Here is an 18,127-nt window from a genome sequence, read left to right as displayed (position 1 = left end):
GGCGGCGCTTGCGTCGCCGCTTTGACTGCTTTTCGAGGGAACAGGCCTTCGGTGCGTCCTTCCGTTCCTCGTCGTCATCTTTTGGTGCGTCCACCATGTATACATCATATGACGAGGTGGCTTTCCGGGGCCTAGTAGGCGCTGGTTCTTCATCATCTCCTTCATCGGCGTCCATACCATCGATGTCTTCGGAGTCGAAGTCGAGCATGTCGGTTAAGTCGTCGACAATGGCTAGAAAGTGGGTGGTGGGTGGGCTTTGAATTTCTTCATCGTTCGAATCCCAACCTTGCTGGCGGTAGTCCGGCCAGGGCTCTCCTGATAAAGAAAGAGACTTCAGTGACTTTAGAATATCGCCAAAGGGCGAGTGCTGAAAGATGTCCGTGGTAGTAAACTCCATGATCGGTGCCCAATCGGATTCGATTGGCCGGGGTGCGGAGGGTTCGGAGTCCGGAAAGGAGTCCGGCTCCCTGGAGTCACGAGTCTCGAGTGCGGGGCTGGTGTTCGGCACAATCGCCGTTGGGATCGCAGTCCCCGAGGCGGCGTCCAACCGCCCATCCTCGATTGGCGCAGTTGGCTCCGAATTAAGGATCGGAGCCGATGCGGGTGCGGCCTCCAGGGCACTGCTCGGCGGCAGAGCTAGATCATGCTCGTCGGGACAGTGCGGCGCGCTTGGCAGTGGCTCGAATCCGTCGAGGATCAAGTCCCCGCAGATGTCAGCCGTGTAGTTTAAACTTCGAAATCTGACCTGACGGCCAGGGCATAGCTTTCGATCTGCTCCAGGTGGCCAAGTGAATTGGCCCGCAGTGCGAAGCCACCGAAGACGAAGATCTGTCCGGGGAGGAAGGTCTCACCCTGTACTGCATCGCTATCGATGATCGTAGGAGCCATCGAGCCTGACGGCGATGACACAGAGGAACTCTCAATGAAAGCACCAATGTCGGTGTCAAAACCGGCGGATCTCGGGTAGGGGGTCCCGAACTGTGCGTCTAGGCTGGATGGTAACAGGAGGCAAGGGACACAAAGTTTTACCCAGGTTCGGGCCCTCTCGATGGAGGTAAAACCCTACGTCCTACTTGATTAATACTGATGATATGGGTAGTACAAGAGTAGATCTACCACGAGATCGAGGAGGCTAAACCCTAGAAGCTAGCCTATGGTATGATTGTTGATGTGTATGTTGTCCTACGGACTAAAACCCTCCGGTTTATATAGACACCGGATAGGGTTAGGGTTACATAGAGTCGGTTACAATGGCAGGAGATCTAAATATCCGCATCGCCAAGCTTGCCTTCCACGCCAAGGAAAGTCCCTTCCGGACACGGGTCGGAGTCTTCAATCTTGTATCTTCATAGTCCAGGAGTCCGGCTGAAGGTATAGTTCGGCCATACGGACACCCCCTAATCCAGGACACCCTCAGTGGCTTCGTCAATATGCAACGGAGTTGCATATAGAGCTCCACATAATTTGTAGAATTGCTTGTGCTCGTTGCCATGCCATGCTTCATTAAACCGGACATGCACCATACTTGTTGTGCATCATGCCATGTTCGTGTGTGGTTTGTTTACTATCTTGTGTGCTTCTTTCCGGTGTTGCTTCTTCGGGTTGGTTCCGGTAACGTCGTGTTGTGAGGATTCGTTCGACTACGACCGTTTGTCTTCTACATGGACTCGTTCTTCTGCCTTGCAGGATCTCAGGCAAGATGACCATACCCTCGAAATCACTTCTATCTTTGCTTGCTAGTTGCTCGCTCTTTTGCTATGCCTATGCTGCGATACCTACCACTTGCTTATCATGCCTCCCATATTGTTGAGCCAAGCCTCTAACCCACCTTGTCCTAGCAAACCGTTGTTTGGCTATGTTACCGCTTTGCTCAGCCCCTCTTATAGCGTTGTTAGTTGCAGGTGAAGATTGGAGTTTATTCCTTGTTGGAACATGGATATTTTTGTTGGGATATCACAATATCTCTTATTTAATTAATGCATCTATACACTTGGTAAAGGGTGGAAGGCTCGACATTATGCCTGGTGTTTTGTTCCACTCTTGCCGCCCTAGTTTCCGTCATATCGGTGTTATGTTCCCGAATTTTGCGTTCCTTACGCGGTTGGGTTATAATGGGAACCCCTTGACAGTTCGCCTTGAATAAAACTCCTCCAGCAAGGCCCAACATTGGGTTTACCATTCGCCACCTAGCCTTTTCTTTCCCTTGGGTTCTGCAGACTCAAGGGTCATCTTTATTTAAACCCCCGGGCCAGAGCTCCTGTGAGTGTTGGTCCAACCTGTCAGCTGCCGGTGGCCACCAGGGGCAACTCTTGGCTGGCCTACCGGAACCTTGGACAATCCGGTGTGCCCTGAGAAAGAGATATGTGCAGCTCCTATCAGGATTTGTCGGCACATTCGGGTGGCTTTGCTGGTCTTGTTTTACCATTGTCGAAATGTCTTGTAACCAGGATTCCGAGTTTGATCGGGTCTTCCCGCTAGAAGGAATATCCTTCGTTGACTGTGAGAGCTTGTGATGGGCTAAGTTGGGACACCCCTGCAGGGATTTAAACTTTCGAAAGCCGTGCCCACGGTTATGGGCAGATGGGAATTTGTTAATGTACGGTTGTAGAAAACCTAAAGTTGACCTTAATTAAAATGCACCAACCGCGTGTGTAACCGTGATGGTCTCTTCTGGGCGGAGTCCGGGAAGTGAACACGATGTTGGAGTTATGCTTGACGTAGGTTGTTCTAGGATCACTTCTTGATCATAGTTTTCTCGACCGTGCTTTGCCTTCTCTTCTCGCTCTCATTTGCGTATGTTAGCCACCAAATATGCTAGTCGCTTGCTGCAGCTCTACCTCATACCTTTACTTTACCCATAAGCTTAAATAGTCTTGATCGCGAGGGTGTGAAATTGCCGAGTCCCCGTGACTCACAGATACTTCCAAAACCAGCTTGCAGGTGCCGTTGAACCGTGCAGATGACGCAACCAAGCTCAAGGAGGAGCTCGATGAAGATCTTGTCCTTTATGTTGTTCCATTTTCTAGTTGATCAGTAGTGGAGCCCAGTTGGGGTCGATCGGGGATCTGTGTAGCTTTTGGGGTAGACTTCTTTTATTTTGGTTCCATAGTCGGACCTTGATTGTATCTGTTTGACGTAATGCTTTATTCATGTAATTGTGTGAAGTGGCGATTGTAAGCCAACTATGTATCTCTTTCCCTTATGTATTACATGGGTTGTGTGAAGATTACCTCACTTGCGACATTGCTGTCAATGCGGTTATGCCTCTAAGTCGTGCTTCGACACGTGGGAGATATAGCCGCATCGAGGGCGTTACACAAAGTGCCTCTTTGGTGTGACAATGAAAGTGCCATTAAGATCTCTCTCAACCCGGTGCAACACTTCAAGATGAAGCATATCGAGATCTGGTATCATTTCATTATGCATAAATATTGTATCACTTCATTAGGCGAGGAGAGATCGAGCTCAACTATGTCAACACTCATGATAACCTTTCAGATATTTTCACGAAGCCCTTGGATGAAGCAAGATTTCGCGAGTTAAGGCATGAGCTAAATATCATTGATTCGAGCAATGTTGCTTGAACCCTTGCACACCCCACCATACTCAACGTGTTGTCTTGTTTAGATGTAGGCATGGACATAGGGGGAGTGTTGTTCTCTCAATGAACTCTCCCTCCCCCCATTATGCATAAATTGATCAAGTCTTTCAGATTAGCCATATTTGATGGTACTTGTGCTTCAAAGACGAGTTTTGGTCATGGACCCAAGGATAATTCTTTGCGGTGCCATACCAATTGACTCAAGCATAGGTGGCTACGGCCACCGCCCTCTCTTTGGAGAGGTGGTGTCTCGTGGTTGTTTAGTTTTGTCGTGTGCCTTTCTGCTTTTGTGTGTTGTGTGGTCTTGTGGTGTCGTGTTGCCTTGGAGTGTTTGTGCAAAGACCCCGTTTTTCGTGTGCTTGAAACGTGCATCTTTTTGAGCCCATGGTACTACCGCGGCTTGCCGCGGTACTACCGCTTTGAGAGGCACGGTACTACCGCGCCATAGCGCGGTACTACCGCTCAGGTGCAGTACTTCAGAAGTACCGCGCCGAGTGGTACTACCGCGATGGGGCACGGTACTACCGCGCCGTCGAGGGAGCGTGGGGGTTATGACTCTGGCAGGGGAGTTCCAACTCCCCATACCTATTCACTTGTCTCTCTCTCTCTCTTGCTCAAGAATGGCGCCGGAGGCCCTCGCCGGATCTCTGTCTCCAGCCACTCTCCTCGGATTCCGACCGGTGGGATCGTTCCCCACCACTTCCTCTTGCCATGGACCAAGGTTTTTCCCCAAATCCCTCTTTTTCTTGGTTGTTCTCTCGCTTCTAGGTTTTTGGGGAGATGCTTGTTGTTCTTGAGATTTTAGGCCAAATCTATGCAAGAGTAGGATGTAGGAGAGTCGTGTTGCGTAGGAATCATACTTGATATGTTGTCTCGTGGTAGATTTGTCCAACCGTGGTACCGCCGCGGTTTCACGGGCTTTTCTCAGATTTGAACTTCTTCGGATCTGACACGGTGCGGTAGTGCGGTACTACCGCCCGTCAGGTGCGGTACTACCGCGCTAGCTCGTGCGGTACTACCGCTCATCGGACACGGTACATTCCTGATGACGGGCTTCACACCCCCGTTGGTGTTCGCCCCCACGCCAACTCTGAGTCTGCCAACAAGAACCTGCTTCAGCCTTTCCTTGTTGAGAAGTGCTCCCCAATGGCAAGTCAACTTGGGTGTTGAACTCCTTTCTGGATATCATGCATCGCATCTTCCGCAACACTCTGTTCCCACGCATTGGCGACAAGGAGAAGGTCCATGCCTATCTGGTGGACATGTTGCTCCTGTGTGCAGAGGCACGTTCATCTCAGACTCAGCCACTTGATGTCTCACACATCATGTGGTGTGAGCTTCGTTTGCGGTGTTCACTCGCAAGGTACCTATCTATGGACCGTACATGTTTCTGCTGCTCTCCACCACTTGGGAGAAGATGTACCCTGGTGTTGAGTTCCTTGCTCCAGACTGGATTCGCCATGAGTCCATCAGCCTCCGCGTCAAGCCCAACTGGGCCAACACCACTACTTGTGCTGAGGCCTCTTCTGCTAGGAGGGCTGCTGGTGAGGAGGAGGCTGCTGCTGAGAATATTGCTGAGGACCGTGCTGCTAGGTCCACCACACCTTCCTCTGAGCCGTCGTGGGCCAAAAAGTTAAAGGACAAGATGAAGACTCTCTTCTGCATGCAGGCAAAGGGATAGTACATGGCTCACGTGGCAGACAAGGAGAGTCGCCGCCGTGACAAGAAGGTTATGAGGCTCTTTGGAGAGGATGTGTCTGGCGGGTCTAAGGACGTCATCACACCTGAGGCTGCCTGGATGTCGAAGCAGGGATACAAGTGGACCAGTTCAGAGGAAGACATCAAGGAGACCGTCCCCGCCGCTGAGTCTGACGAGGAGCACGAGGAGCAGTGGGACGACTTATCTGCCTGAGCCACCCCGTGTGTGTAGGTGTCCTCTCTGCCTTTTTGGCGTCTCGATACCAAAGGGGAGAGAGTGTAGGGATTTGCGTTGTGTCGTGCTTGGTGTGTTTGTTTGCTTTGTTGTTTGGACCTAATTTGCCTCGTTTGCTTTTGTTTGGTTTATGCCTTCGAGACCTATCCTACATATGGTGTAAGACATATGCACTCTATCTATCTTAGTTAACTTATGTTTGTACTATCTTGTCTAGTGATAGATATGCCTTGTCTCTATAATATAGGGGGAGCTTTGATCCTAGTATGTGTGACGTGCAGTCCAAAGCACTCATCTAGGTGGCACACATCTAGGGGGAGCCCGTCTATATTCTAGAGAGGAGGGGTTTGCGGTTACTTAATATTATTTCCCTTGTGCAAATCCCGTATTGTCATCAATCCACCAAAAAGGGGGAGATTGTAAGCAGTGGCGGAGGCAGGGGACGAGCAGGGGCCTTGCCCCCCCTTAACATCATTCATTCAAGCCTAATATGCATGTTAAGAGGTGATAAATTGCTGTTAAAATGATGAACTTTGATGCGCCGGCCCTCCCAAACCATGTTCAACTGCACTTGGCCTCCCTCATTGACTTTTTCTGGCTCCGCCACTGATTGTAAGAGCATATTTATCCCTAAGGTGTTTTGGTGATTGATGACAACGCGTTTGCGGACTAATCGTGTGCCTTGAGTATTCCAGACATTTCATCGCTAGGCACAAGACGGTTGGGTGCCCCTCGAAGACTGTTGAAGACGACATCTTTTCTTTGTTTCTTTTTGGTGGACTTGAGTCGTAGAAAAGCCGTACTATTAAGAGGGGGTCCGCGTTGGAAAGGTTTGGGTGGAATCATCACGTATACGTCTCCTTCTTGTCCCCTCCTTTTGTCCCTTGGAGCTTCCTCCGATTTCTCGCCTCCCTGGTTCTGGCTGCTGAGTTGGGTTGCAGTAGTACTGCTCCCAGGAAAGCAGTAGTACCGTAGGCATCAGCGGTAGTACCATGCGGTGGCGCGGTAGTACCGCAGGTGCCCACGGTAGTACCGCTCCCCTGGAGCTGCACTACCGCTGCCCATCAGGCTAGTGCCGCTCCTTCGCGGTAGTAGGGGCGGATGTAATTTTTTACAGCCGCACCTACCGCGGTAGTACCGCTTTCGCTCCGCGGTAGTACCGTGCTATGCTGTCAGGCAGTAGTACCGCCCCTCGGCAGTACTACTGTGTCGGGTTTTTGCTTGTTCCGTTTCTTTGTGGAAGTAGGCATGGATGTTTCCTCCCCCCTGGCTAGGGGATTTCTGCCTTGCGGTAGTACCGCATGCAGGCGCGGTAGTATCGCGCTTGCGGAAGTACCGCCCTCAGCTCCTACACGTCAGATCTGATCTTGCTGTCGCTGGGGTTGCGGCAGTACCGCGGGCTAGTACGGTAGTACCGCATAGCCGTGCGGTAGTACCGCTTGATAGCAAGCGGTAGTACCGCGCGGCCCTGCGGTGGTACCGCTAGCCTGGCGCGGTAGTACCGCTGGCTGCGGGCTGGTTGGTGGGTAACGGTTGGATCTTTGTCCTACACTATATAAGGGGTCCCCCTCTTCCCTGTTGACTCATCTCTTCCAACCCCAAGCTCCATTATTGCTCTAAGCTCCATTTTCGCCCGATCTCACTTCCTAGCCAATCAAACTTGTTGATTTGTTCGAGAGTGGTTGAGAAGGCCTCGATCCACACTTCCACCAAGAGAAATTTGATTCCCCCACTAATCCCTTGCGGATCTTGTTACTCTTGGGTGTTTGAGCATCCTAGACGGTTGAGGTCACTGCGAGGCCATAGTCCATTGTGGTGAAGCTTCGTGGTGTTGTTGGGAGCCTCCAATTGAGTTGTGGAGATTGCCCCAACCTTGCTGGTAAAGGTTCGGTCGCCGCCTCCAAGGGCACCAATAGTGGAATCACGACATCTCGCATTGTGTGAGGGCGTGAGGAGAATACAGTGGCCCTAGTGGCTTCTTGGGGAGCATTGTGCCTCCACATCGCTCCAACGGAGACGTACTTCCTCTCAAAGGGAAGGAATTTCGGCAACACATCCTCGTCTCCACCGTCTCCACTCTTGGTTATCTCGTGCCTTTACTTGTGCAAGCTTATTTGTTTCATATCATTTGCTTGCTTGTGTTCCTATCCTCGTTGCATCATATATGTTGCTCACCTAGTTGCATATCTAGACAACTTACTTTGATACAAAGTTTAAATTGTTAAAGAAAAGCTAAAAATTGTTAGTTGCCTGTTCACCCCCCTCTAGTCAACCATATCGATCCTTTCACATCTAATTATTTAGGAAAACTAATCACGAGCGCATCCTATCGTCTCCTATCAGGGAATCGCGATCGCGAGTCGCCTGCCGTCATCGGCCCACCAACCACGCGAGCCACAGTGGGAGACACGCGAGGAGGAGCTGCAGCTTCCTCCAAACACATACACGTGCCATCACCGCCTTTATCTTCTGCTTGAAGGTCATGTCACTCTTCTACTGACTGCAACGATTTCGTCGATGTCCTGGGCATGCTCTCTGGGAACCACCGGCATCCGCATCGACTTCAGCTCCGTACACAACACCCACACTGACAACCACCCACCGCCGACGCCCTTCAAGTGGGGGCAACCCCGAGTATCCTGGACCAGTATAAGTGGGCCAAAAAAATTGAGTGGGGGCATTCGCCCCCACAACCATGCATGTAGATTCGCCTGGTCGCCAACCATCGTCGTCCCTTGGGCGGCGCAGGTCTCGGCCACTGCGCAGCAGGTGAAGCTAATCACGGCCCGATCTCACTCGCCCGAAGCCACCGCCGACTCCCTCAGCTCTGACATGTACTGCTCCATTGGACACGCTTGTCCAGTAGTCACGCGTGGACGACGTCGTCCAAAGACATCCTACCTTTGTTGGACACTGGAACTCCCCACGCCCCGGTGCGTGGAGGCTGCCACCTCAAAGCTGGACGACTGACTCACCTGCGTCGACAACACCACCCAGCTGGTGAGAGGACACGGTCGTCGCGGCCGCTCGCATGCCTGAATGACGGAGACACTTGCCTTCATGCGAACACGCCGCACACACGCACTAATCAGGTAAGTATTGAGTGTTGTTTTTTATCGCTACCTCATCGGTGGTGACACATCTAGAAGTACAGGAACTAGAGATGAGGCAATAAGAAACAGAGTAGCGCTGGAGCACATACAGTTGGGTTTCAGGCAACCAATGCCTTCTTTCTTTCTTTCTTTCTTTCTTTATTTTTCACTGATTTTCGCGTACCTGCAACAGACATCCTTGTTTTTTTAAGTACTGACTATCGGTTATTACATGGCCAACTCACGACTACATAGTGAACTCACAGACAAATTCGCCGAACCAAGACCTTACTTGCAGTCATGAAATTATGTTTCACTGAAAAAAAGCCCAGAAGTTTGCATAAGTTTTAGTGAAAAAAACTAAAGTTTGCATAAGTTTTACTAAAAAACCCGAAGTTTGCATAAGTGTATTTGTTTGTCCAGCATATACATGGCAATTGTAAGTTCACATGAGCATTTTCATATTGTCCTTATCTACAGGTGAGTTAACATGTTTTCCTGATAGAAAACTTGAACCACATACAAGAGAAGCAAAAGATGTATGTTGATTATGATGATGATGAATGTAGGATATTTTGTGGTCATGGTAAATTCTCATATCATTTATTTTATTTCATTATTGCACTCTACATTACATACTATGCACGAGCACTTTGGTAGAGGTGACGAGTTCGCATCATACAGAGAGACCAACCATGTTTCTCCGAATATCTTGAATCATGATCCTTATGACTTCGTCTCTACTTCTATACTACTTATAAAAGAGCAAACATTATCTTCTCTAAGTGCACCCCACAAAACGTACACGGATACATTACCACCGCATTTTTTTGTCTTGTTTCACAGCTGATTCTATGCAGTCAAGACATCTCTACACTTCTCTATCTAATAATGGCTTCCTCTTTTCAACAAACCATAGAGGTCTCTTCCTACTATTGTGGTTGACACTCAATTGTAATAATAATTCTTGACTGGAGTTTGTTACTGAAACGGTTTCTTAGCTTGTCCTAAGTGACATTTAATTTCATGTGTGATTATACTTGCATAAATATGTGCATATGGAGAATTATGATGAATCTTCTAAGTAATTTTGAGTTTTATACATCGGGAAAAGTGGGTGGTCTTTTAATACAGGAGACATGTTGATTAAGGAGAAACGATATTTCAAATTATTTGTACGAGTAGGGAATAAGAGATTGTGTACTTTATGGGGAAATTTTAAATTTATGAATAAATTGTCTTGTATTAAGTTTAGTATAATGTGTTAATCCAAATAAACGTGTGTTACACGTGCATACTTATTAGTCCAAATAGACGTGTGTTGCACGTGCACACTTACTAGTATCTCTAAAAAGAGATATATTAGAAACAGTGGGAGTTGGTAGTAGGAGACATATACCAACGCGAATTAGCTACACTATGATCTGTTGCTGCCTAGGAAATGGTCCTGACACGAGAGGCAGTTTGTTTGTCTGTTAGAGCTTCACGCGGAGCGTTGTACAGTGAATAAATAAAGTCAAGGAATGAAGACAAATGTGTGATTCATTCGACCCATGCGTGTTAGCAACCCTGCTCTAGCTGTAGCTAGTGCATGCATGCATGCGTGGAGGCTACGTGCGGCAGAGCGGGCAGCTTGGGCGCCGGCGCAGCCATTCGTCGACGCACGACCGGTGGAACGCATGCCGGCACCTGGGCAGCCACCGGAGGTCGTCGCCGTCTGCATACTCCGTCAGGCACACCGCGCACGTCGTGTCTCCCGGCGCCCGGCCATCTTCTTTAACCGACGTGGCGGCGGCAGCCATCTGGCTCGCAGCCGACGAATACACTGTTGTCGGGTACGCGGCCTTGTCGATCCCGCACGGGCACGGCTGCCCCAGGCCGAGCTCGAAGTCGACAACGCTCTGCTGTGACGCCTGGCGCCGGTTGGAGCAGAGGACGACGGTGGAGAGGGAGACGGCGAGAAGCGCGGCCATGAAGGCGCCGATGAGCACCACGGTGGAGCCGGGCATGGTGGTCGCTGCCTGGCAATACAACCTGTCACGGTGGATATCAAATCAGACCACATATATATTATACTCACTGCCAAAGAATTCCATAGTCCGGTCCAAATCCAAATAAACGCGCTAGTCGTAATTCCGTGTAACTTTGCCAGGAAAAGAAAAAGGAGCCTGCAGATTGGTCTAGCTAGTCAATAATGAATTGCACAAGGAAACCAGCTAGGCAGTTTCCTCTGTGCATGTACAACAAATCTTGCGACCGAGACACGCTACTATACACACACAGGCATTCGCAGACGAGCAGCACAACAATCTTGAAACCTTTTGCGACAGAATCTCCCCGGCCATACCCTATCTCTGACGACGTGAGAGCCAAGGCAGTAGTACATGCCTGGACGTGGTCACGTAGACGGCCGCCGCGGTGGACCAAAGTCAGAGTTCGCCTTCCTTCCCCGTCGCGTCCAGCGGAAAGAAAGAATCCGGTCATCCAACCGACGGCCTCCATCCAATTCGTCACGTGAAGATGAGATGATCACCTCCTCACCTCGATCGGCCGGCCTTCCAGCCACCTTCCAGTCCATGCTGCTGTTATAATTATAAATACGTCACACACTGAAGCTCCTGGTTCTTCCATCAGAACCGGATCCCTCTCTTCTTCTTGCTCTAGCACTCTTCACTAAGTCTCCACGGTAGATGGAGGGCGTCGAGGAGATCGTCATCGCCGGCGCCGGGCTCGCCGGCCTCGCCACGGCCCTGGGGCTGCACAGGTAATTCAAGAGCCTTCTTGATTGGGGTTTCTTGTTCCGTTCGGCTCTCGCTCCGGCCTGGAAGATCAAGCTGACGAACGGGTGGTGTTGCAGGAAAGGGGTGAGGTGCGTGGTGCTGGAGTCGTCGGCGACGCTGCGGGCGTCGGGGTACGCCTTCACCACATGGACCAACGCCTTCCGCGCGCTGGATGCGCTCGGTGTCGGGGACAAGATCAGGGAGCACCATCTCCTCTACGAGAGGTCATAATCTTTAAGCATCCCACCCACCAAAGCTTTTCTGTACAGAGCAACGTAGTACATACACCAACTCACTGTGAAGCTCAGAATAATTGGCTCATGGTCAAACCTGTCAAATTACTTAAACACTTTTAGATTTAAGATGAACCTTTCTTTAGTGGAAAATGTCTATGTCTCTACACAAACCACTGTCCCTATAGCTCACTGAAGTGAATATTTTACTGTACTTGTTCGCAGGCTGGTGGCCTTCTCTGCGTCCACGGGCGAGGCTGCCGCAAAAGTGAGCCTAAAGATGCAGGGTAAAAGGTACGACAATCTTACGAGACCATGCTCACTGAATTTACAATCATAGGAACGATGGTCTGATCATTAATCTGACCGCGAATAATTATCAGTTTTGCTAGAACTCATCTAGATGAGATATAATTTGGTCTCATTCACCTCTTATAGCCATTGGATGTGATGTTATAAGATGTGTGTGTGCTGACGTGAGTTGTTTTTGTTCTTAATTTTCAAGTGAATGAGACCAAATTATATCTCATTTAGATGAGTTCTAGATACTCCCAATAATTATTGGTTCCTTCTATCAGCGTGCCTCACGAGATCCGGTGCGTGAAGCGCAACTTCCTGCTGGAGACGCTGGAGAACGAGCTGCCGGAGGGCACCATCAGGTACTCCTCCAAGATGGTCGCCATTGAGATCGAGGAAGAGGGCAACGTGAAGCTCCTGCACATGGCCGACGGCTCCACCATCAGAGCCAACGTAAGAGCGCATCTCTTCTTGTCAGCACTGCACTGCGGTTGGTAACAAAATCTTCTTACACTGACTAAGCGGATCCGTGCGTGCAGGTTCTTGTGGGGTGTGACGGAGTGAACTCGGTGGTGGCGAGGTGGCTGGGCCTGCCCAAGCCCATCCTCTCGGGGCGGTCCGCCACCAGGGGCCTCGCCGAGTACCCGGACGGCCACGGCTTCGGGCCGGAGATGCTGCAGTTCATCGGCCAGGGCTTCCGCTCCGGCGTGCTCCCCTGCTCCGACACCTCCGTGTACTGGAACTTCACCTGGTACCCGTCCCCGGCGGACGGGGACGCGGAGGAGAGTGTGGCCAAGATGCGGCGGCACGTGCTGGCCAGGCTGACGGCCGCCAAGATCCCGGCGGAGGCGCTGGACGTGGTGGAGCGGAGCGAGATGAGCGAGGTGGTGTCGTCGCCGCTGCGGTTCCGGTCGCCGCTGGCGCTGGTCCGGGGCAGCATCTGCAGGGGCGGCGTGTGCGTGGCCGGCGACGCGTTCCACCCGATGACCCCGGAGCTCGGCCAGGGCGGCTGCGCGGCGCTGGAGGACGGCGTCGTCCTCGCCCGGTGCCTCGGGGAGGCCTTCGCCGTCGGCGGGCACGGGAGCGCCGAGGCGGCCCTGGAGAAGTACGCCCAGGAGCGGAGGTGGCGCGCCGTCCGGCTGGTCACTGCCGCGTACGTTGTCGGCTTCGTGCAGCAGAGCAGCAACCCGGCGATCAAGTTCCTCAGGGAGAAGTTCCTGTCGGGGTTGCTGGCCAGAGTGATGGTCGACATGGCCGACTACGACTGCGGGAAGCTCTAGTAGTTCTGCCATTCCTTCCTTCACGACGGCAGAACAAGAACGACGAGAGAAAACGAATCAGTTAAAACGGCATCAATCAAATCGATTGGATGCCTGTATTTCGACTTTTCGAGTTAAATAAAGAAAATAATTTGATACCTGATAGGATTATTAGTCTACAATATGTAGATGATACCCTCTATTTCATGGAAAACAGTCAGAAAATGGCAATAAAATGGAGGAAGCACGTATAGCTTAAGGCATGTATAATGGTTGATAAGATAGTCTTATCTTAGGTCTTGCATGTAATTAAGAGATGATAAAAAAAAGATGTCTACAATGAATCATTTCTTAGCGAGGTGATCTCTTAGCATAATATGTCTCACCACATTTTTAGGAATTGCTAGTTATTGAAGATAAGACTAAGAGATGACCCATTGTAGACAAAAAAATTTGTCATCTCTAAATCACATACAAGACTTAAGATAAGACTATCTTATCAAACATTGTACATTATCTTCATAACTAGTTATTCCTAAAAACATGGTGACACATATTGTGCTAAGATATCATCTCTTGTCTTATCTTAAATAAAAGAAGACAAGCCTTTTCTTATGAGTTCTCCCTCCTCCACCTCATTATTTATCCTACATTACACTCCTAAGATAGCACCATTGTACATGCCCTTAGGTGCCTGAAAATTTCTTTGTGTCAATCAATTTTACTTGCTGGAACGTTTTTTTTTTGAGATGGAACACCCGATTCCATTAACCCACTGGCGCAGCAGAAACGCTGGCCTTCCTGACGTTTACATCATCCGGCAATTCCCCAGCCCACAACTGTTTAGGAGATTGCCTTTGTGCACCCATAGAAGTACATGGGCGAGAATGTTACAGCCCCTTGGCGCAAAGGAGAAAATTACAGAATTAAAGTGGAGCCTGGCAAAGAGGCGAATATCCCTGAACATAACTCCTTCAGGTGCGAGGTCAAAATCGTTGCTTTGTACTGCCCGCATAAAAGATTGATAGTCTGATCCAATAGTAATGTCCACCATACCCCAATCAGCCGCAGCTTGTAAGGCCTCAGAGCACGCTGTCGCTTCCGCCTGCATCGGACTTGCCAGGTGTGCGAGGCGACCAACGCCTGAGCCTCTCACAACACCCTGACTATCACGTACTACAAAACCCCAGCCACCATTACGAGTTGCAGAGAAGAAAGACCCATCAATATTGAATTTAAGATTGTCCCCCTCTGGCCTGCTCCAGCTTTGCTCCTCTCTGGCTGGGTTTGTTCTTCCCTGGCTCACGCACAGGTTCAGACAGTCGGAAGCGCATGTTCGAATTCTGGTTAGCAGATTATCAATCGACTCGCCATGCTCTTTTGCATTTATCTTGTTCCGCCTAGACCACCAACACCATAACATGCATACAACCAGCACCCTTCTGTTCTCATCCAGCTCCAAGAGGATCTTAACCACTTCCTTTGCATCAATACCCGCACACATACGAAGTCGGGTATCCTCCAGTTGCAGGCGGCGCCATACCTGCTTCACTTCCTTGCATCTGAAAAACAAGTGCGCCCCATCTTCATCAAGTCGTTCGCAGCAAACACAAAGTGTATTGCACTCAATGCCCCTTCTCTTCAGCCCCATCAGCAAAGGCAGGCTATTGTGTGAAGGAAATATGCCCTAGAGACAATAATAAAGTTATTATTTATTTCCTTATATCATGATAAATGTTTATTATTCATGCTAGAATTGTATTAACCGGAAACATAATACATGTGTGAATACATAGACAAACATAGTGTCACTAGTATGCCTCTACTTGACTAGCTCGTTGATCAAAGATGGTTATGTTTCCTAACCATAGACATGAGTTGTCATTTGATTAACGGGATCACATCATTAGGAGAATGATGTGATTGACATGACCCATTCCGTTAGCTTAGTACACGATCGTTTAAGTATGTTGCTATTGCTTTCTTCATGACTTATACATGTTCCTATGACTATGAGATTATGCAACTCCCGTTTACCGGAGGAACAATTTGTGTGCTACCAAACGTCACAACGTAACTGGGTGATTATAAAGGTGCTCTACAGGTGTCTCCGAAGGTACTTGTTGGGTTGACGTATTTCGAGATTAGGATTTGTCACTCCGATTGTCGGAGAGGTATCTCTGGGCCCTCTCGGTAATGCACATCACTTAAGCCTTGCAAGCATTGCAACTAATGAGTTAGTTGCGGGATGATGTATTATGGAACAAGTAAAGAGACTTGCCAGTAACAAGATTGAACTAGGTATTGAGATACCGACGATCGAATCTCAGGCAAGTAACATACCGATGACAAAGGGAACAACGTATGTTGTTATGCGGTCTGACCGATAAAGATCTTCGTAGAATATGTAGGAGCCAATATGAGCATCCAGGTTCCGCTATTGGTTATTGACCAGAGACGTGTCTCGGTCATGTCTACATAGTTCTCGAACCCGTAGGGTCCGCACGCTTAACGCTACAATGATAGTTATATTATGAGTTTTATGTTTTGATGTACCGAAGGTTGTTCGTAGTCCCGGATGTGATCACGGACATGACGAGGAGTCTCGAAATGGCCGAGACATGAAGATTGATATATTGAAAGCCTATGTTTGAATATCGAAAGGGTTCCGAGTGAAATCAGAATTTTACCAGAGTACCGGGGGTTACCGGAACCCTCCGGGGACTTAATGGGCCTACATGGGCCTTAGTGAAAAAGGAGGATAGGAAGGGAAGTGTGGGGCGCGCCCCCGCAAGGCCCAAACCGAATTGGTTTAGGGCAAAGGGGGCCGGGCCCCCTCTTTCCTTCTTCCCCCGTCCCAAGTCCTAATCCGACACGTCCGTGTACTGGAACTACACCTGATACCGTCCCGGACGGGGACGCGGAGGAGAGCGTGGCCAAGATGCGACGGCTCGTGCTGGCCAGGCTGACGGCCGCCAAGATCCCGGCGGAGGCGCTGGACGTGGTGGAGCGAAGCAAGATGAGCGAGGTGGTGTTGTCGCCGCTGCGGTTCCGGTCGCCGCTGGCGCTGGTCCGAGGCAGCATCTGCAGGGGTGGCGTGTGCGTGGCCGGCGACGCGTTCCACCCGATGACCCCGGAGCTCGGGCAGGGCGGCTGCGCGGCGCTGGAGGATGGTGTCGTCCTCGCCCGGTGCCTCGGAGAGGCCTTCGCCGTTGGCGGGCACGGGAACGCTGAGGCGGCCCTGGAGAAGTACGCCAAGGAGCGGAGGTGGCGGGCCATCCGGCTGGTCACTGCCGCGTACGTCGTCGGCTTCGTGCAGCAGAGCAGCAACCCGGCGATAAAGTTCCTCCGAGAAAAGTTCCTGTCGGGATTGCTGGCAAGAGTGATGGTCGACATGGCCGACTACGACTGCGGGAAGCTCTAGTTCTGTCATTCCTTCCTTCACGACGGCAGAACAAGAACGACGAGAGAAAACGAATCAGTTAAAACGGCATCAATCAAATCGATTGGATGCCTGTATTTAGACTTTTCGAGTTAAATAAAGAAAATAATTTGATACCTGATAGGATTATTAGTTTACAATATGTAGATGATACCCTCTATTTCATGGAAAACAGTCAGAAAATGGCAATAAAATGGAGGAAGCACCTATAGCTTAGGTGCCTGAAAATTTCTTTGTGTCAGTCAATTTTACTCGCTGGAACATTTGATTCACATCCAACGTAGCCAGTTGACCCAAGTTAAGTTTCATTCAATTTCAACACACATCCCGATCAAAGCCCAACAGCAGAATAGAAGTTCCACTATCAAAACCGAACTGATGAAAGCCCAGCAAACAACTACATGGATGCTCCAGTGAGGTACTACTAGCATTATAATATCCCCTAAAAAAACTAGCATTAGAATATATTTCTTCGAGCATGACCACACATGATATATGCAAAGCACTGCATAACCATCACCATGTATACATGTGTTGCCTTGACACGTATATTACTCTATAGTTATAAAGATCGTTAGAGGGATAAAAGAGGGAATTAAACCAGAATCCTTATATATTATATTTAATGGAAATTAATTGAAAATCAAGGTATTACATGCAAAATAAAGCAATATAGATATTCGACAAAGAGAATGCATATTAAAATTAGTCAAAATGAACAATAAATAAAGAATTGAAAAAGAAAAAAAATCAAAAAGAATACATTTAAACCAAGAAATGAACAAAAGGTGAGAAATTAATAAATTTTAATATAATGAAACTAGAAACGTGGGAGTGGGGTTACCCCTAAAAGAAGAAGTGTGAAAACAAAAAAGATAGTCAAAGAGAGAAAGAATTCTAGAAGTGGCGTTACCTACAAACAAAAAATGAATAAAAATAGATACAATGAAGAACGTGTTTCTTTCTAAACAATAAAGAATTCTAGTTGTTGTTATCAAAGTGAACTGAACAAAGAAAAAAAAAGAAGCCCAACTTTCTTTCTATGAAAGAATGAACTACAAGACTTGTTTAAAACATAAGAAGATAACAAGAAATTAATTATATCTTGACAACTTGCACAAAAAATATGTAAAACTAATATTCTATAATGTGCAAGAACAAGTGTAAACTAGTGAACTCTAATAATAATTACTCCCTCCATTCCTAAAAATTTGTCTTTCTAGAGATTTCAACAAGTGACTACATACGAAGCAAAATGAGTGAATCTACACTCTAAAATATGTCTATATACATCCGTATGTGGTAGTCCATTTGAAATCTCTAAAAAGACAAATATTTAGGAATGGAGGGACTATGATTCAAGTCAATAAATTAGAAAATAAATTATAATTCAAAGTTTTCTAGTAAGCAGTTCACACAATTACAACATCAAATATCTTGTTGCATGCTAAAATATAACAAAAAATTCAATGGCAAAGGAAATCAACTAA

General features: G+C 48.7%; 2 protein-coding genes across 2 annotated transcripts; both read left to right on the top strand.

The window, feature by feature from the left end:
• Positions 1–11,085: 11,085 nt before the first annotated feature.
• LOC119284730 (monooxygenase 2-like) lies at positions 11,086–13,353 on the top strand. Its single transcript, XM_037563892.1, has 5 exons — positions 11,086–11,390; positions 11,484–11,630; positions 11,865–11,933; positions 12,218–12,389; positions 12,476–13,353. The coding sequence occupies exons 1-5, from the start codon at positions 11,317–11,319 to the stop codon at positions 13,214–13,216; spliced, it is 1,203 nt and encodes a 400-aa protein (XP_037419789.1). The 5' UTR covers positions 11,086–11,316; the 3' UTR covers positions 13,217–13,353.
• A 719-nt stretch (positions 13,354–14,072) lies between these two features.
• On the top strand, positions 14,073–16,707 carry LOC119283376 (monooxygenase 2-like). The gene is made up of 2 exons (XM_037562947.1): positions 14,073–14,173; positions 16,058–16,707. The coding sequence occupies exons 1-2, from the start codon at positions 14,073–14,075 to the stop codon at positions 16,617–16,619; spliced, it is 663 nt and encodes a 220-aa protein (XP_037418844.1). The 3' UTR covers positions 16,620–16,707.
• Positions 16,708–18,127: the final 1,420 nt, after the last annotated feature.

This window comes from Triticum dicoccoides, chromosome 4A (assembly GCF_002162155.2).
Source record: "Triticum dicoccoides isolate Atlit2015 ecotype Zavitan chromosome 4A, WEW_v2.0, whole genome shotgun sequence".
Classification (NCBI taxonomy): Eukaryota; Viridiplantae; Streptophyta; class Magnoliopsida; order Poales; family Poaceae; genus Triticum; species Triticum dicoccoides.
The sequence above is the reverse complement of the archived record's forward strand: the minus strand, read 5'-3'. Positions and strand labels throughout refer to the sequence as shown.

Coding starts and splice junctions, on each gene's coding strand:
- LOC119284730 (XM_037563892.1), top strand. CDS start 11,317: ATGGAGGGCGTCGAGGAGATCGTCATCGCCGGCGCCGGGCTCGCCGGC. Junction 11,391..11,483: donor ACGGCCCTGGGGCTGCACAG/GTAATTCAAGAG, acceptor GTGGTGTTGCAG/GAAAGGGGTGAGGTGCGTGG. Junction 11,631..11,864: donor CACCATCTCCTCTACGAGAG/GTCATAATCTTT, acceptor ACTTGTTCGCAG/GCTGGTGGCCTTCTCTGCGT.
- LOC119283376 (XM_037562947.1), top strand. CDS start 14,073: ATGGGCGAGAATGTTACAGCCCCTTGGCGCAAAGGAGAAAATTACAGA. Junction 14,174..16,057: donor CCTGAACATAACTCCTTCAG/GTGCGAGGTCAA, acceptor CCCCGTCCCAAG/TCCTAATCCGACACGTCCGT.